General features: G+C 57.3%; 1 protein-coding gene across 1 annotated transcript; it reads left to right on the forward strand.

Moving 5' to 3' along the window:
* Positions 1 to 1,673: 1,673 nt before the first annotated feature.
* On the forward strand, positions 1,674 to 14,477 carry WNT10A (Wnt family member 10A). Its single transcript, XM_037524069.1, has 4 exons — positions 1,674 to 2,268; positions 3,306 to 3,568; positions 10,633 to 11,012; positions 13,374 to 14,477. The coding sequence occupies exons 1-4, from the start codon at positions 2,156 to 2,158 to the stop codon at positions 13,869 to 13,871; spliced, it is 1,254 nt and encodes a 417-aa protein (XP_037379966.1). The 5' UTR covers positions 1,674 to 2,155; the 3' UTR covers positions 13,872 to 14,477.
* Positions 14,478 to 16,389: the final 1,912 nt, after the last annotated feature.

The following is a 16,389-nucleotide window of genomic DNA, read 5'->3' on the forward strand; positions in this document are numbered from 1 at the left end:
ATCCTTTCTGGGGCTCAGTTTCCCCAACAGTCAATGAGAATTTGACTCTCTCCAGTCTGGCTTGTCCCAGCTGGTGCTCTCTCCCACCCTGGCTCACGCCTCCTTCCTGTATTGAGTATGGTTCCAAACTCTTGTCCCAAGCAATCCCTGTCCCTGCAGCAGTACGGAAGGGAGGGGGGTAGGGGGGTGGGAAGGGCAGGGGGCTGCTGGGGTCAAACGAGGCTCTGACTGACGTAGACTGCTTCCTGCCCCTGGCTGTTTTCCTGCCATCCAGCCAGACTGCTCCCCCTATGGCCCCACCCCCACCCCCAGCAGCCTCAAGCCCTTAATTCCTGACAGCTGCAGTGGTGGCTGCCGGCAAAGATGGGGGAAGAGGGGGGAGTATGCCATCAGCCTGCTGTTGCTCAGGCGGTCCTCACCACCTGACAGTCTGGGGACAAGGAAAGCCCCACCCCTCTCCTCCAATACCCCGGGGATGGACAATTCCAGGAATGGGCCCCTTTTGTCTTGGGGCCCAGAGCTCCAGTAGTTCTGTTCTTGAACCAGGAGGGGCTGTCTTCAGATAGAGGGGCAGTGAAATTGGGAGGGAGGTGTGTGCCCAGAATGGCAGGCTTTGCCCATCTCCAAGGGGGCATGTCAAAGTCACAGAGGGTGGATTCACTGTCAGGGTCAAGCCCCTGCCTGCGTCCAGCACCCCATACTGAGGCAAGCCTGGTATCCAGTTGGTGTGAGAGCACAGGAAGGGATCCCAGAGAGGTATGGACATGCACCAGGAGGCTGATGTTGGGGAGCTCCCGGAGGATCAAGTACAGGTGGCAGGGCCAGGGCAAGACCAGAGATTCTGTGGAGGGGTTCAAGCAAATAGTACTCACTCAGAGTTGGGGCTGCCGCTGCTATGCTAAATCAAGAGAACTGGAATCTGGTGCAGTTCTTCCACTAACTTGCTGTGTGACCTTGTGTAAGTCATGACCCTCTCTGAGCATCAGTATTTTCTTGTGAAATAAAAGGGGACAAAATAGGATGAACTCAAAGCACACTTTTAAGATTAAAAGGTTCTCCAATATTTCCATCCATCCCAGGGGGATCTACTCCCAGACAAGCGTTTACTGGCGTCCCTGCATTTTGCCTTCACTGGCTCACTGGCCAGAGGAGGTAGACCTTATTAATCTCATTTCCCACAGGGGGCAGAGGTGACTCAGTGAGCTGCAGGCACCTGTTTAAGGTCACGCAGAGGAGAGCACGATCCAGAGGCTGCCAGTCCTCTGCAGGACCCCACACCTGCACCAGCCAGACCCGGGAAGTCCCTCCTGGAGTGGAGATGGGGCTAATGGAGGGGCCAGCTCCTCCCCTACAGGCCCTGCAGGTGTGTGTGTGTATTGGGGGACCGCTCCCCAGCAGCTGAGTCTCATTCAGGCACACCTTCCCCCCACACCCCGCGCCCCCAGCGCTCCCCAGCAGCGCACCTCCCTTTGCTCGCGCTGCACGACCCCAGCGCCTCTCCTCCACCACCCCTCCAGGAGGCCCGCTCGCGCCGCGGGTCCGGAACAGGCAAAGCGGCCTCTGGACGCGTAAAGCGCCTCCACCGCACCCCCACCCCCTCCCCGCGCCGTGACGTCACGTGGGGTAGAGCCCTGAGACTTGGGGGGGGGGGGAAGGGGGAGGCGGCGGAGCTCCCGGAGCTGGGACAGTCACTCACTCTCCGGGCGGTGGGGCCGGGCACAGACAGCGCCGCCCCCCCTCCCTCCCCGCCCGCCTCGCACGCCCTCCCTCGGAAGCGCAGGCTCGCGGCGCTGCTCTGGGGGGCTCCCCAGCACCCCAGCCTCGCGTCCCCAGCCCGCCGCACCTCCGGGCCCCCCTTACCCTCAAGAGGCACCGGGAGTTGTCACAGGGGGGCCTCGGGAAATTCCCCGGACCCCTGTGCCAGGAGGTGCCCGGTGCGCGCCCGCCCGCTCCCCCCCCCCCGAGGGCGGTGCCCGGGGGCGCTGCCCCATGGAGCGGGGAGGCGGGCGCCGTCTGCTCGCGGAGCTGTGACCCGAGTCGGAGTGGTTTGTCGCAGCTGCCCCGACCCCCGCGGATCATGCGCCGCCGCCCCTGGCTCGCCGGTCCCGCCGGGCTGTGAGCCCCCCATTCCCCGGCTGGTCACAGCCCTTGCGCCATGGGCAGCACCCACCCTTGCCCCAGGCTGCGGCTCCGACTTTGGCCCCAGCCGCGGCCCGCGCTCTGCGCTCTCCTGCTCTTCCTACTGCTGCTGGCTGCTGCCTTGCCCAGGTGAGCCCTCACCTTACGCCCCGCCTCCTGGAGAGCTGGGACCCCCAGACACAGGGGCCTCTGGCGCTCCTGCTGGGAAGAGAGGCCCCGTAAGGAAGGGGGGTAGTGCGGCAGGAAAGTGCCGGTGCCCAATCAAAGACAGTGGCCTCCCAGGAGGGTTTGAGCTGGTGACCGTAATAGGGGCAGTCCAGGGAGACAGGGCAGTGCCCAGGAGAGTGAAGGCTACTCCTAGGGGAGGTGCATGTTGGGGGGAAGCAAGTGCCAACCTGGACTCCCCACCATACTGGGGGAATATATCCCCACCCCAGGAATAAGCCCGAATTGCCCTGCTCCACCTTGGAGATCACCCTCAGGCAGGGGCAAAGGTTGGGGACTGGAAGGGAGTAGTGGGGGGGGGTGTCAATGAGAGACTGCAGCTGGAAGTGTTCTCTGTGTGCGTATATATGTATGTGCGCATGCGTGTGCACACACATGCATATGTATGTGTGTGTAAGGGTGAATCCAGCAAGCTATGTTGTGAACAGCAGCCTGTGTATGCACATGTGTGACTGTGAGAGCTGATGGGGCAGTGTATGTTAAGATGAACGTGTGTGTGTGTTTGTGTCTGTGTATGTGCATGTAAGTATGTTAGAGGAAGTGGTCATGTGTGCAAGTGTTCCTGTGTGAGTGTGTGTGTCCACCATACTATGTGCAGAAGTGTGACTGTCTGAAGCATGCTTTTGGTAGTGGTCTCCTGGGGAATGCTGAATGTGAGAATCCATGCCTGGGGGTGTACTTATGAAATCCTGTGAGCACAGGCATACCGGATATGTGTGCATTCACACATGTTTACCTGTGTGGGTGTGCAGCTGGTGGGTTGTATTGGAGGGTCAAGGGGAAAAGAATGCTTTAGGGGTAGAGTGATGGGTGGAAGCTTCTTCAAAAGCAGAGGTCAGAACTGAGTGGGATTATGGCCAGTGGGACAGAGTGCATATTGTTAGATGGGGCCTTCCTAGCCCCTCAGACCACTCACTCTGCCCCATCCCACTGTCCTGCAGGTCAGCACCCAACGACATTCTAGGCTTCCGCCTCCCCCCAGAGCCCGTGCTCAACGCCAACACGGTGTGTCTGACATTGCCTGGCCTGAGCAGACGGCAGATGGAGGTGTGTGTTCGCCACCCTGACGTGGCTGCCTCAGCCATCCAGGGCATCCAGATTGCCATCCACGAGTGCCAGCACCAGTTCCGGGACCAGCGCTGGAACTGCTCTAGCCTCGAGACTAGAAACAAGATCCCCTACGAGAGTCCCATCTTCAGCAGAGGTAGCTGCCCCTTATCCTTACTTCTCTGCCCACCCCTTCCAGCACCTCTACTCCAGAACCTATTTGCCAGTCATCCTCAGCCCACTCCCACAAGCTGGCGACCTCCCCAGGTGCCCATCTGCCAGCCATGCTGCTCTCCTGCCTCATTTTGGTTTTAGGAAGTTGGAGGGGGTAGGGGCTGGCACAGAAATGGACAACGAGGAGGAGGTGGCTCCAGAATGGGGAGTGTGGGTTGAGGATGGTGGGTTCCATGTCTGAGAACTGAGTTCCTGGGTGACCTGACCCTGTCATGGACACTATATCCCAGGCCCAGGAAATATTCAGATCAGTCATCTGCCTCGATTTCCCCTCCACCCTAGTAAATAGTATTTAGGATGGAGAGCCTGTAACAAAGCACCCAGAATCAGCATGAAGAGGGCCTGGGGATTTGTGTTGAAAGTGTAAATGAGAAAGGCCTGGCAGGTAAACCATCCCTACTTCCCCAGAGGCTCTTCCTGACGGGGTACACCACCAGCCTCTGTATCATCCTTGCCACCCCCAAAACCCTCTCTGAATCAGAGGCACTGGGTGTTGCCTGCCTCCTGCCCAGCAGGCCTGACAGCCCTGCCAATCCTCTTCCCCTCGTGGCTCAGAGAAGCCACAGCCCACTCCTTGTCCTCGCTCCCTGACTCTGGGTGACCCAGGGTCCAGCCCAGCAATCCCTAGCGTGGCTTGGGCTGGAGGTGGCAGAAGGTTTTGTAGCTCGCTTCTGCTCACACCCACCTCCTCCTCTGGGTTCTGAGGCCTTGCCTCAGGTCTTTTGGGAAAGAAGGCGGTCTTGCCTCTTGGGTGGCACGACCTCTTCTGGAGACAGGGATGGCTGGCTGTCTCCCCGCGCCTCAGCAGGACAGTGCAGGGACCCCCGTGCGAGGCAGTGTGGAGACCTGGCTCCTTGGAACCTGTCCAATTCTCAGTTGACAGTGCAGAAGGAGGGGTGCCCCTAATTCCTTGTGGCCTTGGGACTGGGGGCTCAGGGGAGTCCTACTTCAATGCACCCCAACTTCGGAAAGAACTCAGGAAACCTCCTCTCCCTTTTCACCAGAGCCCCTCCTTGCATCCCTTGGGCCCCCCAAGTCAGGGGCCATCCCTGGCTCCCCCAGCTCAGCCCCGGGCCGCCCGCCCCGCCCCCGCGCGCTCTCCCGTCTCCCTCCCCCGCGCGCCCGGGGCGCTGTTTCTACCCGGCCGAGCCCAGCCCGCCGCGTGTGGCGGCATGCAGCCGCGAACTAATCCCCGCGGGCCGCGCAGACGGCTCCCAGCCCCAGCCGCGCCGCGCTCCCGAGGGCGCCCCCCACCCCGCCCGCGCTCCCGCCCGCCCCCCACAGGCCCTCGGGCCGGGACCCCGGGCTGGCCGGCCTAGCGCGCGCGCCCCGCCCGCGCTCCCCGCCGCCCGCGCCGGGGCACCCGCGCTCGCCCCGCACAGCCCGGGCGGGGCCCGGCCGGCGCTCGCCCACCCGCGGCCGCTCCCCTCGGGGTCTCTAGGTGACCGCACTGCCCCGAACCCCGATCTCCCTCGCGCGCTAGACCCCCGCGGCGAGGACGCCGTCGCCTTCGCTTGGGGTTCGGCTTGCAGGGGCCTCGGTAGGCTCAGGTCCCCGCGCCTGCCGCTCCGGGGGAGCAGGGCTTGGCCAGCAAGCTCGCCACCTCCCTCCCGGCCGGCCTCGGCATTCGCTCTTCCCCTCCGGTCCTCACGCCCCTCTGGACGAGGGGAGCCAGGCGTCCGGGGGCTCCAGCCAGCCGCGAGTGCGGGGCGAGGGGCCTGGGAGCCGGGGGATGGTTCTGAGCCCGGCAACTGCGCGGGGCTGGCGCCGAGCCAGGCGCTCCCGGGTTCACCTGCAGTTTAATAAGCAGGAGGTGAGCTGGGGGGACCGCAGGGTTGGGGGAGAGGTTAGGGGCGGAGGGGTAGGCTTGCCAGGGCTAGCCAGGGCGGGGCGGTGCCCTGCGAGGGGAGGGGGCCAGATAGCGGCTTCTGGGCTCCTGGCAAGGGGCTGGACTCCCTCCTTTGGCCTCCAGTGGCCCCTAGATCGGTGGCTTCCGTCAGCCCCGTTGTGGTTGTGGCACTGCGTTTCTACCTCTCCTGCCTCTCTCCCCGGAGGGGACTCTGGGCTGCTGGAAAGAAATTCACACACACCTATGGACAGACAGACACACCTCCGGGGGCCACCGTTGTGCCCCTCCCTCGCTCCACATCTCGCTCGCCTTCCCTGGGTCATTTCTGACTGGTCTTGGCCCATCACCTCGGGGACGAGCTAAGTGGAATCCAAGGGGCTCCTCTTGGTACTCATGGGGCAGCCAGCCCCTGCTCTGGGTCCTTCTCCCAGTCTCTCTTCTGTGGCTTGACCAACGTGTGGAGTCCGGCTAGCTCAGTTTCCCCCGAGTGGAGTATTGGGGTGCTGTCTCCTCTTTTAGCCCCAGTTGCAATGGTGTTCTTTTAAAGATGCATTCTGCCTTGTTTAAAATTCAGGCACAGCCAGGAGGAGGTGGTCCCTTGGGCCTTGCATCTTAATGCTGACACTGTCATCGAATGGTCCCGACTTCTTCCTGAGATGGGCTGGACTGAAGGAATGGGGTTCTCATGTAGGAGGAAGAGGAGAGGTGACTGAGCCCTTGGATGGAAAGCTTGGGAAGGCCAAGCATACAAAAGGGCTTTATCTGGAGGGAGGGCAGGAGGGGGTGCTGCAGCCTAGGGAGAGTGACTATGAGAGGGATCTACAAGGAGTTAGAAAGTCAGGAGGAAAACCCATCAAAGGGCCCCCAGCCCAGACTGACCACTTTACCTGGCTGAGGGGTAACCCTGACCAACGTGCTAAGGGACTGCGATCCCTAGCTTTGGGTTCTGAGGACCCACATGGTTGGTGCCTGGGGAGGTGGGTGCTGGGAAAACAGCTGCTAGAGGGAGGTTTTTCATTGTGAGCACAGGAGAACCAGCTCGCAGTTAGGACTGGATTTGAGAAAGGGGCTGCTTTGGGCTGGACTTGGGCACGGGAGTGAAAGGAGCTGAGAGGTCAAGGAGAGGCTTGATGGAAGGGAGGGGAGTAGAATCACACGCTGGTGCTAGGAGCCACCACATAGATTAAGTACTGGCTTCCCCCACGGCCCAGACCATTGGGAATGGATGCAGTGAGGGGCCTGAGGCCCTGAACAAGCCAGGCTCACAGCCCAGGGCAAGTCAGCAATGAACATCCAGCCTCTGCTCTCCAAGGCCCTGGCTCTGTCTTCCCCTAACTCCCTTTAATATTCATCCTCTGGGGAGTCTTGGTTTCATGCCTGGGTCTCTAAACTTAGGGAATGTAGTGACACTCAGCTGGGGAGGCAGAGGTACAGGCAACCACATCCCAGGATCTCCTGAGGTCACCCAATAAATTAGTCAAGTCATTCGAAGTCCTTGCTGTCAGACACTGTTCTAAAACACTTTCTTTGTATTTTAATATTCTCAATCTCCATTTAGTAGATCCTATTACCCTCCTTTTACAAATAAAGCTAAGAGAGGTTGGATAACTTGCCATTGGTCTCACAGCTTGTAAGTGAGCTGTAGAACCGGAAACCAAACATTGTTAGGCTGACTTTAGAAACTGTACTCAACCCCCTGCCATGCTGCCTCTCAAGCTGCAAGGCCACCATGATCTTATTTGTGTCCAGAGGTGAGCTGGTGCAATGGGGAAGAATGCCCAAAAATGAAACTGACTTACATACACACACTCACAAACGTTACACAAACCTCTGCCCGTGTTTGTGCAAATGTGTGGCCACATTCAATGTCACCCCTAAATGTTCCCACATGCACACAGCTCTGCCCCTCTCAGCCCAGGCACAAGAACACTCATAGAATATTTGCACAGAGGGAATGGAGACCAGACCTCACCCCTCTTTGACTAGAAGGGGTGAGTGGGCGGGGCTCAAGTGCTCTAACTCCTCCTAGTTCCCACTGCCTCTGAATCCTCTCTCCTCCACACTCCTGCCCTCCAAACCTCCTCCCCCAGCCCCTTCCTAGCCGTTGGCTGCGGCCTGTAGCAGCAGCTGACTCCACTTAGATGCTGGCAGTCCCTGTCCCAGATCAAAGGCAGGGCGGCTAATTGTGCGTCTTAACGAGCACACCCCCCATGCTCCGGGCAGCCCAGCTGGCCATGGCCCCACCCCTCTCCCCCTCCAGCTGGCCAGATGGCACAGTGCCTGCGTCTGCCCCAGACAGTCGGGGCCAGGACCGAAACTGGGGCCCTGAATGGGAGTTGGGGGCAGACCCAATGGGCTGGCCTTCTCTGAGGCCTGGATGCTTGGATCAGAAAGTGACCACACAAGCCCTGCCTGGTCACCCCTACACGTGGCTGTGACAGCTGCCAGAGGTCATGGGCTGGTATTTGGCTACTTTGGGTAGATAGGGGTGTCTGCAAGTTGTGGGCTACATTTCTGCAGATTGCTCCAGACCCACCTTGAATATAACAGAGCCTGGATGGAAGATGGTTTTCCCCAATAGGTTCCCCTGGACCAGCTTCTTGCTCTTTCCTGATGACAAACATAGATGGGGCCATGGGAACTGAGAACTGGGGTACATAGGCTTCTTTGTCAGCAGCAGGACTTCCCAAAAGCCAAATGTCCTTCAGCAGAAAGTTGCCAGGTCTGGGAGCCATGAACACTGGGGCTGGGTCCTTCTCTATAACCCCTGTGAACTTGGGCTTCCCCCTTTTGCAAATTTTGTGAGTGTGTGCGTGTTGTGTGTGTGTGTGTGTGCGCGCATTAAGGGGTGATTTCTGAGGCCTGGACTGCTTCTGGAGGTCTGAGTATTCCCATCTGCCCTAGGAGTGGGCTGATGACTCCCCCAGCAATAAGAGAAGAGCTGAGTTCTACAGATAAAAGGCAAGGAATAAATATAGGGTGTGCTCCCCAATGACTTGGGTCTGCCCTCCTTTCCCTTAAGCCCCACCTCCCAGAGCAGGGCCTACTTCTCTGCAGCTCCCACCAACTCCCAGCATTCCTTTTGAAGGTTCTAGCCCAATCCCCATTACCTCCTGTTTAGCTGGAAAAGATGCCTTGAGCAGTAAAAAGAGAGAGAGGGACCATCTGCTTGAGGTGCTTCTGGTAGCCCAGATGATTTCTTCCAGAGCGGGTCAGGAGCTGCAGAGTTTGATCCCTGATTGGGGTAACAAGAAGTAATGGGCTGAAACTGCAACAGTGGTGTGTGAGGTCAGACAACCAGAAGAACATCTCAATAATAGCTAGTGTTTGTGGAGTACTTACTGTGAATAAGGTATTATTCTAAGCATTTTAAATTTACTAACGCCTTTAATTTTTGGAATGACATCAAGGAGGATAATGATTGCCTCTTTTTACACATGAAAAAACCGAGACACAGAGAGCTCAAGTCACTGGTCCAATGTGACATAACTATAAACAGTAGGTCAGTGGAAGAGCCAAGATTTGAACCCAGGCAATCTGGCTCCAGAGTTCGTACTCTTAACCACAAAACATTTGGGACGGGGGTGGGGAGCAGGGGAAGCTGGGTAGGGAGGAGACAGAGACCTGTGATACAGAGTTAGGTAAGCCTTAGGAGTAGGATTGGCCTAGGGTCTCTGTCCAGTCCTAGGTGACTCTGGGTTCTGGGAGGCCTCTGAGTGTATATCCTCCTTTGATGCTGGGCTGGAGGGACCCAGGATTTCTATATCCCCTGAATCTCTGGCCTTCCCCAAGCCACCTCTAGTCAGATTCTGGGCTTCCCACAGGGTGCCGTGACACAGGTGGATTCTCCTTCTCACATAGTGGCTAATTTTTTTTAAAAAATTTTATTTATTTATCATACAAGAACTGGGGTACAGGCCAGAGGTGTAGGAGGTGAGAGGATTCACTAGAGACAGAGTGGGGAGCAGAACAGGCAGACTGAGTGCAATACACTGCTGAGGGGAGCAGCGGGCAAGACAGAAGAGGTCTGCTGTGCCATGTGGGTAGCTCCCTGGCTGGGGATCGAACTTGTGCTGCAGAGGCTGAGGATAGCTTCATAGGTTGCATCTTAACCCCTTGCACCACCAGGGAAGGCCCATGGTGGCTAATATTGTCCTTGACTTCTCCCACTGCCCAGAGTCTGCCTGGGCCAGAGAGTGGTTTGAGGATTGTACCAGAACTTGCCCCTAGTTGATCCTCTTTTTGGACGCAGAACAAGGGGGCATCCCAGGTAGGTAATCATAAGGCAGAGAGCTTTAAGGAGAGACCAACTCCTCATACTTCCCTTTCTGCCCATTAACACTTTCTGGGACCTGGAATTTCATCATTGGTAATTTAGGCTACATTTTGCCTTCTTTGGTCTTATTTTATTTTATATTTTCATTTATTTCCATTCTAATTTTTATTCTTTCCTGTCTTCTATTAACTTTAGGCTTTGCTTATTTTTCTTTTTCAAGTTGCTTTAATTGTAAGGTTAACTTATTTATTTTGAGATTTTTATTTCCTAATGTAGACCTGTATTGCAATTAACTTCCCTGTGAGTATTGCCTTTGTTGCAACCCATAGGTTCTGATAACTTGTATCTTCATTTCTGTTTGTCTCCAGGTATTTTAAAATTTCTGCCTTAATTTCTTCATAGATCCAATGTTTATTCAGAAAGAAGAGTGTTGTTTAACGTCCACCTTGAAGTTTTCCAGTTTTCTTTTGTGCTTGATTCTAGTTTTACAGATGCAGGTCTATTTTTAAATTGCAAATATATGCGAGAGAAGAGATTAAGCCTTCAATCTTATAAAGAATGTGATCAGTTTCTTTCTGTCCAACAGGAAAGACGCAAGATGCACAAATTCTGAGCTTGCTAAGAGTGATGTTAATGAAACGGGGAAGGGAGGGCAAAAAAGGAGAGGGCAGGTGGGAGATAGCCTTCCACCCCATCTTGTGTGCAGAACTCCTGGTATGATTTCTGCTCCGCTTTCGCTCTGTGCCCTGATGCGAACCCTTCCCCCAACACTGGACCTCCTGTGGTGAAAAGACGGGGCGTGGTGTGCAGAGGGGAAGGGTCGCGGAGCGCCCTGAGAGCCTTTTCTTGAATCTGTCCGCAGGTTTCCGAGAGAGTGCCTTCGCCTACGCAATCGCTGCGGCGGGCGTGGTGCACGCAGTGTCCAATGCGTGCGCCTTGGGCAAACTGAGGGCCTGCGGCTGCGATGCCTCCAGGAGAGGCGATGAGGAAGCCTTTCGTAGAAAGCTGCACCGCCTGCAGTTGGACGCGCTGCAGCGCGGTAAGGGCCTCAGCCACGGGGTCCCGGAGCACCCAGCTCTGCCCCCGGCCAGCCCTGGCCTGCAGGACTCCTGGGAGTGGGGCGGCTGCAGCCCCGACGTGGGCTTCGGGGAGCGCTTCTCTAAGGACTTTCTGGACTCCCGGGAGCCTCACAGAGACATCCATGCGCGCATGAGGCTCCACAACAACCGAGTTGGGAGGCAGGTGAGAGTCCTTCACTCCTAGGCCTGCCCCAAATCCCTCTGCCTAAGGCTGTTCCCCTCGCCTAGCCCATCTTTCCTCTCGGCGACCACACCACTTCTCTAACTCAGCAGCTTCCTCATTGCTCCCTCCTAATTCAGTCAGGAAAATTGTGCTGAATTCTTTCTGTGCGCCAGGCCTGGCAGCGGACCTGGATATGCAGGATGAAGGAACCCCTGCCCTGTATTATCTCACTTTCTGTGGAGCAATCTGCGCCTCCCACTTCCTCCTTGGGCAGTGGAGAGAACAGCAGCCTGTCAGTCACTCCTGAGGGGCTTAGTGGGACTGGCTACTCTGTCTCCTCCCCTATAAAGCAAGGTGGTTGAATTGAATCATCCACTAACACCGCCCCCCAATCCAGTGTTCATGTTCCAGGATTCTGTGCTGCCAGCCCAGCCCTCTCAGCCTTTCTGGGCAAAATGAAAGGGGTGGTTCCTGGGGTCCATTGTGGGAACTATGTCATAGTAGCCTCCCAATTTCTCCCATACCCTCAAAGATTCATACTACCTCAAAAGCCATTCATTTAAAAAAAAAAAAAAAGGAGAAGAAAGAAATAACAGCCTGCACTTAGTGAATGCTTGATGTGAGTCAGGCACTCTCTTCTGGAGCACTTTACTGCATATTAGCCTATTTATTCCTTACAACTATGTCTTCAGGTGTTACAAATAAAGCTCATGTTCAGATGTGGAAACTGAGGCTAAAGGAAGCCCACCCAAGGTGATACAACTAGCGAGACAATGGTAGAAGCTGGATGTGTCCCCAGGAGGTTGAGCTCCAGAGCCTGCTTTTCTGCTCCACTCTATAAGCTATGCTAAGTGCAGGCAGGCGCTAAGGTACCTCCTCAGCCTAATGGCAGCTCCGCATCTTCCTTCCCTGGCTGTTCGCCCCATCCCTTCACTTGGCTCTGTGCAGCCTGCTCAGGCCCTCTTCCTGCTTTCCCTCACCCTGGCTGGCACCTTCTCCACCTCTCTCCCCTTTCTCCTGGTCAATTCAGGCTGCTTCAGTTCAGGCTAGTCAAGTTCAGGCTGTTTCAGTGCAGGCTGGTCAGTTCAGGCTGTTTCACCTTCTTCCGCAGAGATTCTGAGCTAATTCACCTCTTCCCATCCTGACTTAGAGATGGGGGAAACTGAGGCATTTCCACCCTTAGGTCAGGTCCAGCTTCCACCCAGCCCTGCCCTGTCCATGTAGCTCTTTTCCCAAGCTTCGATACTATCCCAGCCTGAACCAACAGTGCCTCCTCCTCATTAAACTGGTTAATTAATGGCTACTGCCTGTGGGAAGCAGATGTTGTGGAGCTGTTGGCCAGGGGCGGCCTTGAGCTGGTTCCCACGTGGTGCTGACACCGCAGGCTGCACATACCAGCTGTGGAGCCCTTTAAGATGTGAGGGGCAGGGTCCCTCTCCTGTGGCCCTGCAGCTCAGGTAGGAGGGCCCCAGATCATCTTTCTCACAGTGGTGTTTTCTGGAATAGAGTAGGGGAAAGGAGAATGTGGCGAACTTCTGCTGGAGTCTCCGGTGAAGATAAGGCCAAGGGTTCTTTGGGAGGAGAGCTAGAACCCACTGAGAGCTGGCGCTGGGTGGGCTGTGTTCCTGCAACTACCTCCCTCCCTTGGAGGCCTGGGGAACTATCTCCACCTCATTAGACTGGGGTCTGGCTCTCTGGGTTCCATTTTCCTTCTGTGTGCAGGTAGAGCCTTTGGCCCTGCTGGGGCTCACCTTTTCCTAGGAGGAACTGTGACTCTCACACGAAGCAGAATAAACCCCTGTCAGTATAAAGGGGGGAGGAGGGAGTCTCCTCAGCCTCTGCCCCCTCCAGGCTCCTTGCAATGAGCTGCAAGGTCTTAGGAGGAAAGAGGCTTTTTCAGAATTCCCAGAGCCCCCACTCACAGCCTGGAGTAAGGCCAGAGGCTTTGGGACTGGGATGTAGTGGGGTTGGCTCCCCCCAGCTCCTGACCCCCACCTGAGGGATGGAAGGAGAGGGAATTTCCCTGAGGATCTGGGATCCCCCTCAGGAAGCAAGAGCCTCCAGCCTCAAGGGCCCCCTGCAGCTGCTGGAAAAGGCGGCTGGAGAGGAGGGGCTCAGGAAAGAGGGAATTCCCCCCCAGGCCTGGCCTGGTGGGAGGTAGATGGGGAGCCGCAGGAAAGCAGGCAGAGTTCTCCGAACTCTCCGGCTCAGGAGCTGTAGGGCCCGGCTTGGGCCTCAACTCTTGCCTCTGCTCAGGGGGGAGTCGGTTCCCCAAGCCTCTGAGCTTCTGCACTGGCGGGCGCCTGCCTTGGGAGGAGGCTTGGCCGCGGCCCGCACCCCTCACGGTCCCTCCCTCTGCAGGCGGTGATGGAGAACATGCGGCGGAAGTGCAAGTGCCACGGCACGTCGGGCAGCTGCCAGCTCAAGACCTGCTGGCAGGTGACGCCGGAGTTCCGCGCGGTGGGGGCGCTGCTGCGCGGCCGCTTCCACCGCGCCACGCTCATCCGGCCGCACAACCGCAACGGCGGCCAGCTGGAGCCGGGCCCCGCGGGGGCGCCCTCGCCGGCGCCCGGCGTCCCCGGGCCGCGCCGCCGCGCCAGCCCCGCCGACCTGGTCTACTTCGAGAAGTCGCCGGACTTCTGCGAGCGCGAGCCGCGCCTGGACTCGGCGGGCACCGTGGGCCGCCTGTGCAACAAGAGCAGCGCGGGCCCCGACGGCTGCGGCAGCATGTGCTGCGGCCGCGGCCACAACATCCTGCGGCAGACGCGCAGCGAGCGCTGCCACTGTCGCTTTCACTGGTGCTGCTTCGTGGTCTGCGAGGAGTGCCGCATCACCGAGTGGGTCAGCGTCTGCAAGTGAGCGGGCGCCTCCCTGAGCCTGCCCTCCCCGGGCGGTCTGGGCGGGGCGGTGTCCCTAAGGCTCCAGGAGAGGAGCTCCGACCACAGGATCTTGTAGGAACTTCCCAGGCCTGAGGGTCGTCAAGTCTGCAATCACGGGACAGCCCAGACCTGCCTGGACCCCACCACTCACTTCTGCAGGCTCCCTGCCCCAAGCTCAGACAGCTCCTGTGGGCTGGGCTTGCCAGGAAGGCCTGTTTCCTTCCAACCCTTCACCCAGGCCCTGGAGTGGGAGAGAATGATGGGAAGCTGATGGGCAGGGGGAGGAGGAATTTAAAAAGGAAATGGACATAATGCAGCGGAAGCAATGAGACCCCAGACATGCTCCCCTCACTGGTCTCTGCCCCTCATCTTTCCTTTAACAAATATTTATTTTGCACTCTTTGTGACCTGGCACTCTGCGGGGAATGAGGGGTGCTGGGAATAAGATGTGAATAAGAGGCACAGACCTGCTCTCTTGGAGTTTACATTCTGGCTGGGGGAGATGGACAATAAACTAGAAAATATACAAAACAAATCATTTCAGACAATGTTATGTGCTATGAAGTTGAAGGAGGGGAGTGGGGCCTTTAAGTAAAGCCACTGGCTGGGAAGTTTTCTGAGTTGTGAGACATCCTGAGAGCACAAGGAGAGTTGAACCACATTGAGGGCGAGGGTTTTCCAGGCTGAAGTCTTGTGAAGGCAGAAACTCTGAGGCTGGAAAAGGTCTTTTCCTAGAGAGGCCAGTGGGGTTGGAATGAAATCAAGGGGCAAATTATAAGGGGAGTTCCTGGGGAGAAGAGCGGGGGAGGTCAGGCCACATCATCTGTCCTTCTAGGCCAAGGTAAGAAAATGGGATTTTATTTAAGGTGGCCAGGAATCTTCAAGGAGCCTTGAGCAGGCAAATGTCATGGTCTGATTCCCCTATATATGGTCCCCTTTGGGAAATTGAGTGTAGGGGGAAAGAAGTTGACAGCAGGGGGGCAGTTGGGAGACTAAAGCTGTCTTCCAAAAAAAAAGAGAGATAATCCTGGACTGGAGGGACACAGCAGGGATGTCGACAAAGCGCTGGATCAGGGGAGACCCTTGATGCCAGAGCTCCAGCCATCTGCCTTGTGACTGAGCCCTCTGCCACAAGCCAGGACGAGTGAAGGTGCCCAGCAGCGCCCGTCAGCAGAGACAGGAGGCACTCTGAGAGGAGTAATCCTGGGCAAGACCCAGCTCAACCCAGCCAGCCCAGCGCCCCGGGGAGCAGGTGGGGCTAGGAGGTGCGGCCAGGGAGGAGGGTGGCGGGGGAGGGCCAGGAGACTCACTGTCTGGATTCTGGTCTCTCTGAGTCCAGGCAGGGGAGGCGGGGTATGTAAGGGTAGGGGTGGGGGACATTCTTCCTGGGCCTCTTACGCCCCCAGCCCCCAGCTCTTGGTGCCCCTTAGCAGATTAATAAGCCACCCCTCCCCTCTGTACCCCCACAAGAACATTGCTGAGCTGGCAGTTTGGGCCAGTCTTACATTCTCCTTGGCGCTCAGATCTGATGTTTTTCTGGAACAGACCCTCAAGGAGGAGGGCGGTAGAGAAGGTGAGGTCAGGATCTGGGGAAAGAACACTTCACCTACTTCATCCAGGCCTCCTGCTGCTGCTCAGAGTTGTGGACTCTGTTGCCTGACTCAGTTTACCCCAGAATGGCACCCTTCTTGATGAACCAGGAGACGACTAAGTCATATTCCTTTCCACAATTGCCCACTTACACAAATCCCCCACATTGCCCTACCCTTGTCCCACGTCTTCCTACCCCTGGGTAGGGGTAACAGTGATAGGAGGCTTCTGGATGATACACTATCAGCCCACCAGCTGGGAGATCTGCCCCCACAGCTAACCACTCCAATTGCCAGCATCCCAGCTGTGGGGCCTTCCTTGGAGGACAGTTTCTTTCCCCATCCCCCAAAAGACAGCCCCAAAGGCAGGCTGGTGAGAGTCCCCCGGGAGGAGGGGTAGGCAGGAGCAGCCAGACACACCTGCCTCATTCCTTTCCTCTTGTTCACCTAGGAGAGAGCTGTGGGGGCTGGGCTCCAGCCCCCTTCCCCCTCCCATCCCAGGGAGGAGGAGGGAAGCGATGTGTAGGGCAGAAATGGAGGCGTGGGGGGCACTGCCACCCCCAGCAGTGCCCATTATAGCGTTAGTTGTGAACTCTCCCTCCTCTGCCTTCCAAGTTTAAGAACAGCGTTGGGGGGGGGGAGGAGAGACTGAAAGACAAGACGAGAGATATAGGATCAGTTTTGGGATAATGAGGTAAGAGCAGTAACACTGCAGCGCAAATGGCCTCCAGAGGGAGGGGTGGGCAATGAGGTGGGGCAGGAGGCTGGACATCAGGTTGGGGGGAGGGGACATCTCCAATCCAGTCAAGCCATGCCTGTCTGCAGCACGCTAGCCTGAACTGTGAAGGCAGAGAGGAAAAAGTTGGACCTACCCCCATGCTCTCTCTGGGCCAGCGCTGACTAGAGACT

This window comes from Talpa occidentalis, unplaced genomic scaffold (genome assembly GCF_014898055.3).
Source record: "Talpa occidentalis isolate TD23 unplaced genomic scaffold, MPIMG_talOcc4v2.1 talOcc4.3, whole genome shotgun sequence".
In the NCBI taxonomy this organism is placed as follows: Eukaryota; Metazoa; Chordata; class Mammalia; order Eulipotyphla; family Talpidae; genus Talpa; species Talpa occidentalis.

Excerpts from the sequence above, each read along its gene's own strand:
- WNT10A (XM_037524069.1), top strand. The coding sequence starts at position 2,156 with ATGGGCAGCACCCACCCTTGCCCCAGGCTGCGGCTCCGACTTTGGCCC. Across the intron at positions 2,269-3,305 it reads CTGGCTGCTGCCTTGCCCAG|GTCAGCACCCAACGACATTC; the intron begins GTGAGCCCTCAC and ends ACTGTCCTGCAG. Across the intron at positions 11,013-13,373 it reads ACAACCGAGTTGGGAGGCAG|GCGGTGATGGAGAACATGCG; the intron begins GTGAGAGTCCTT and ends CTCCCTCTGCAG.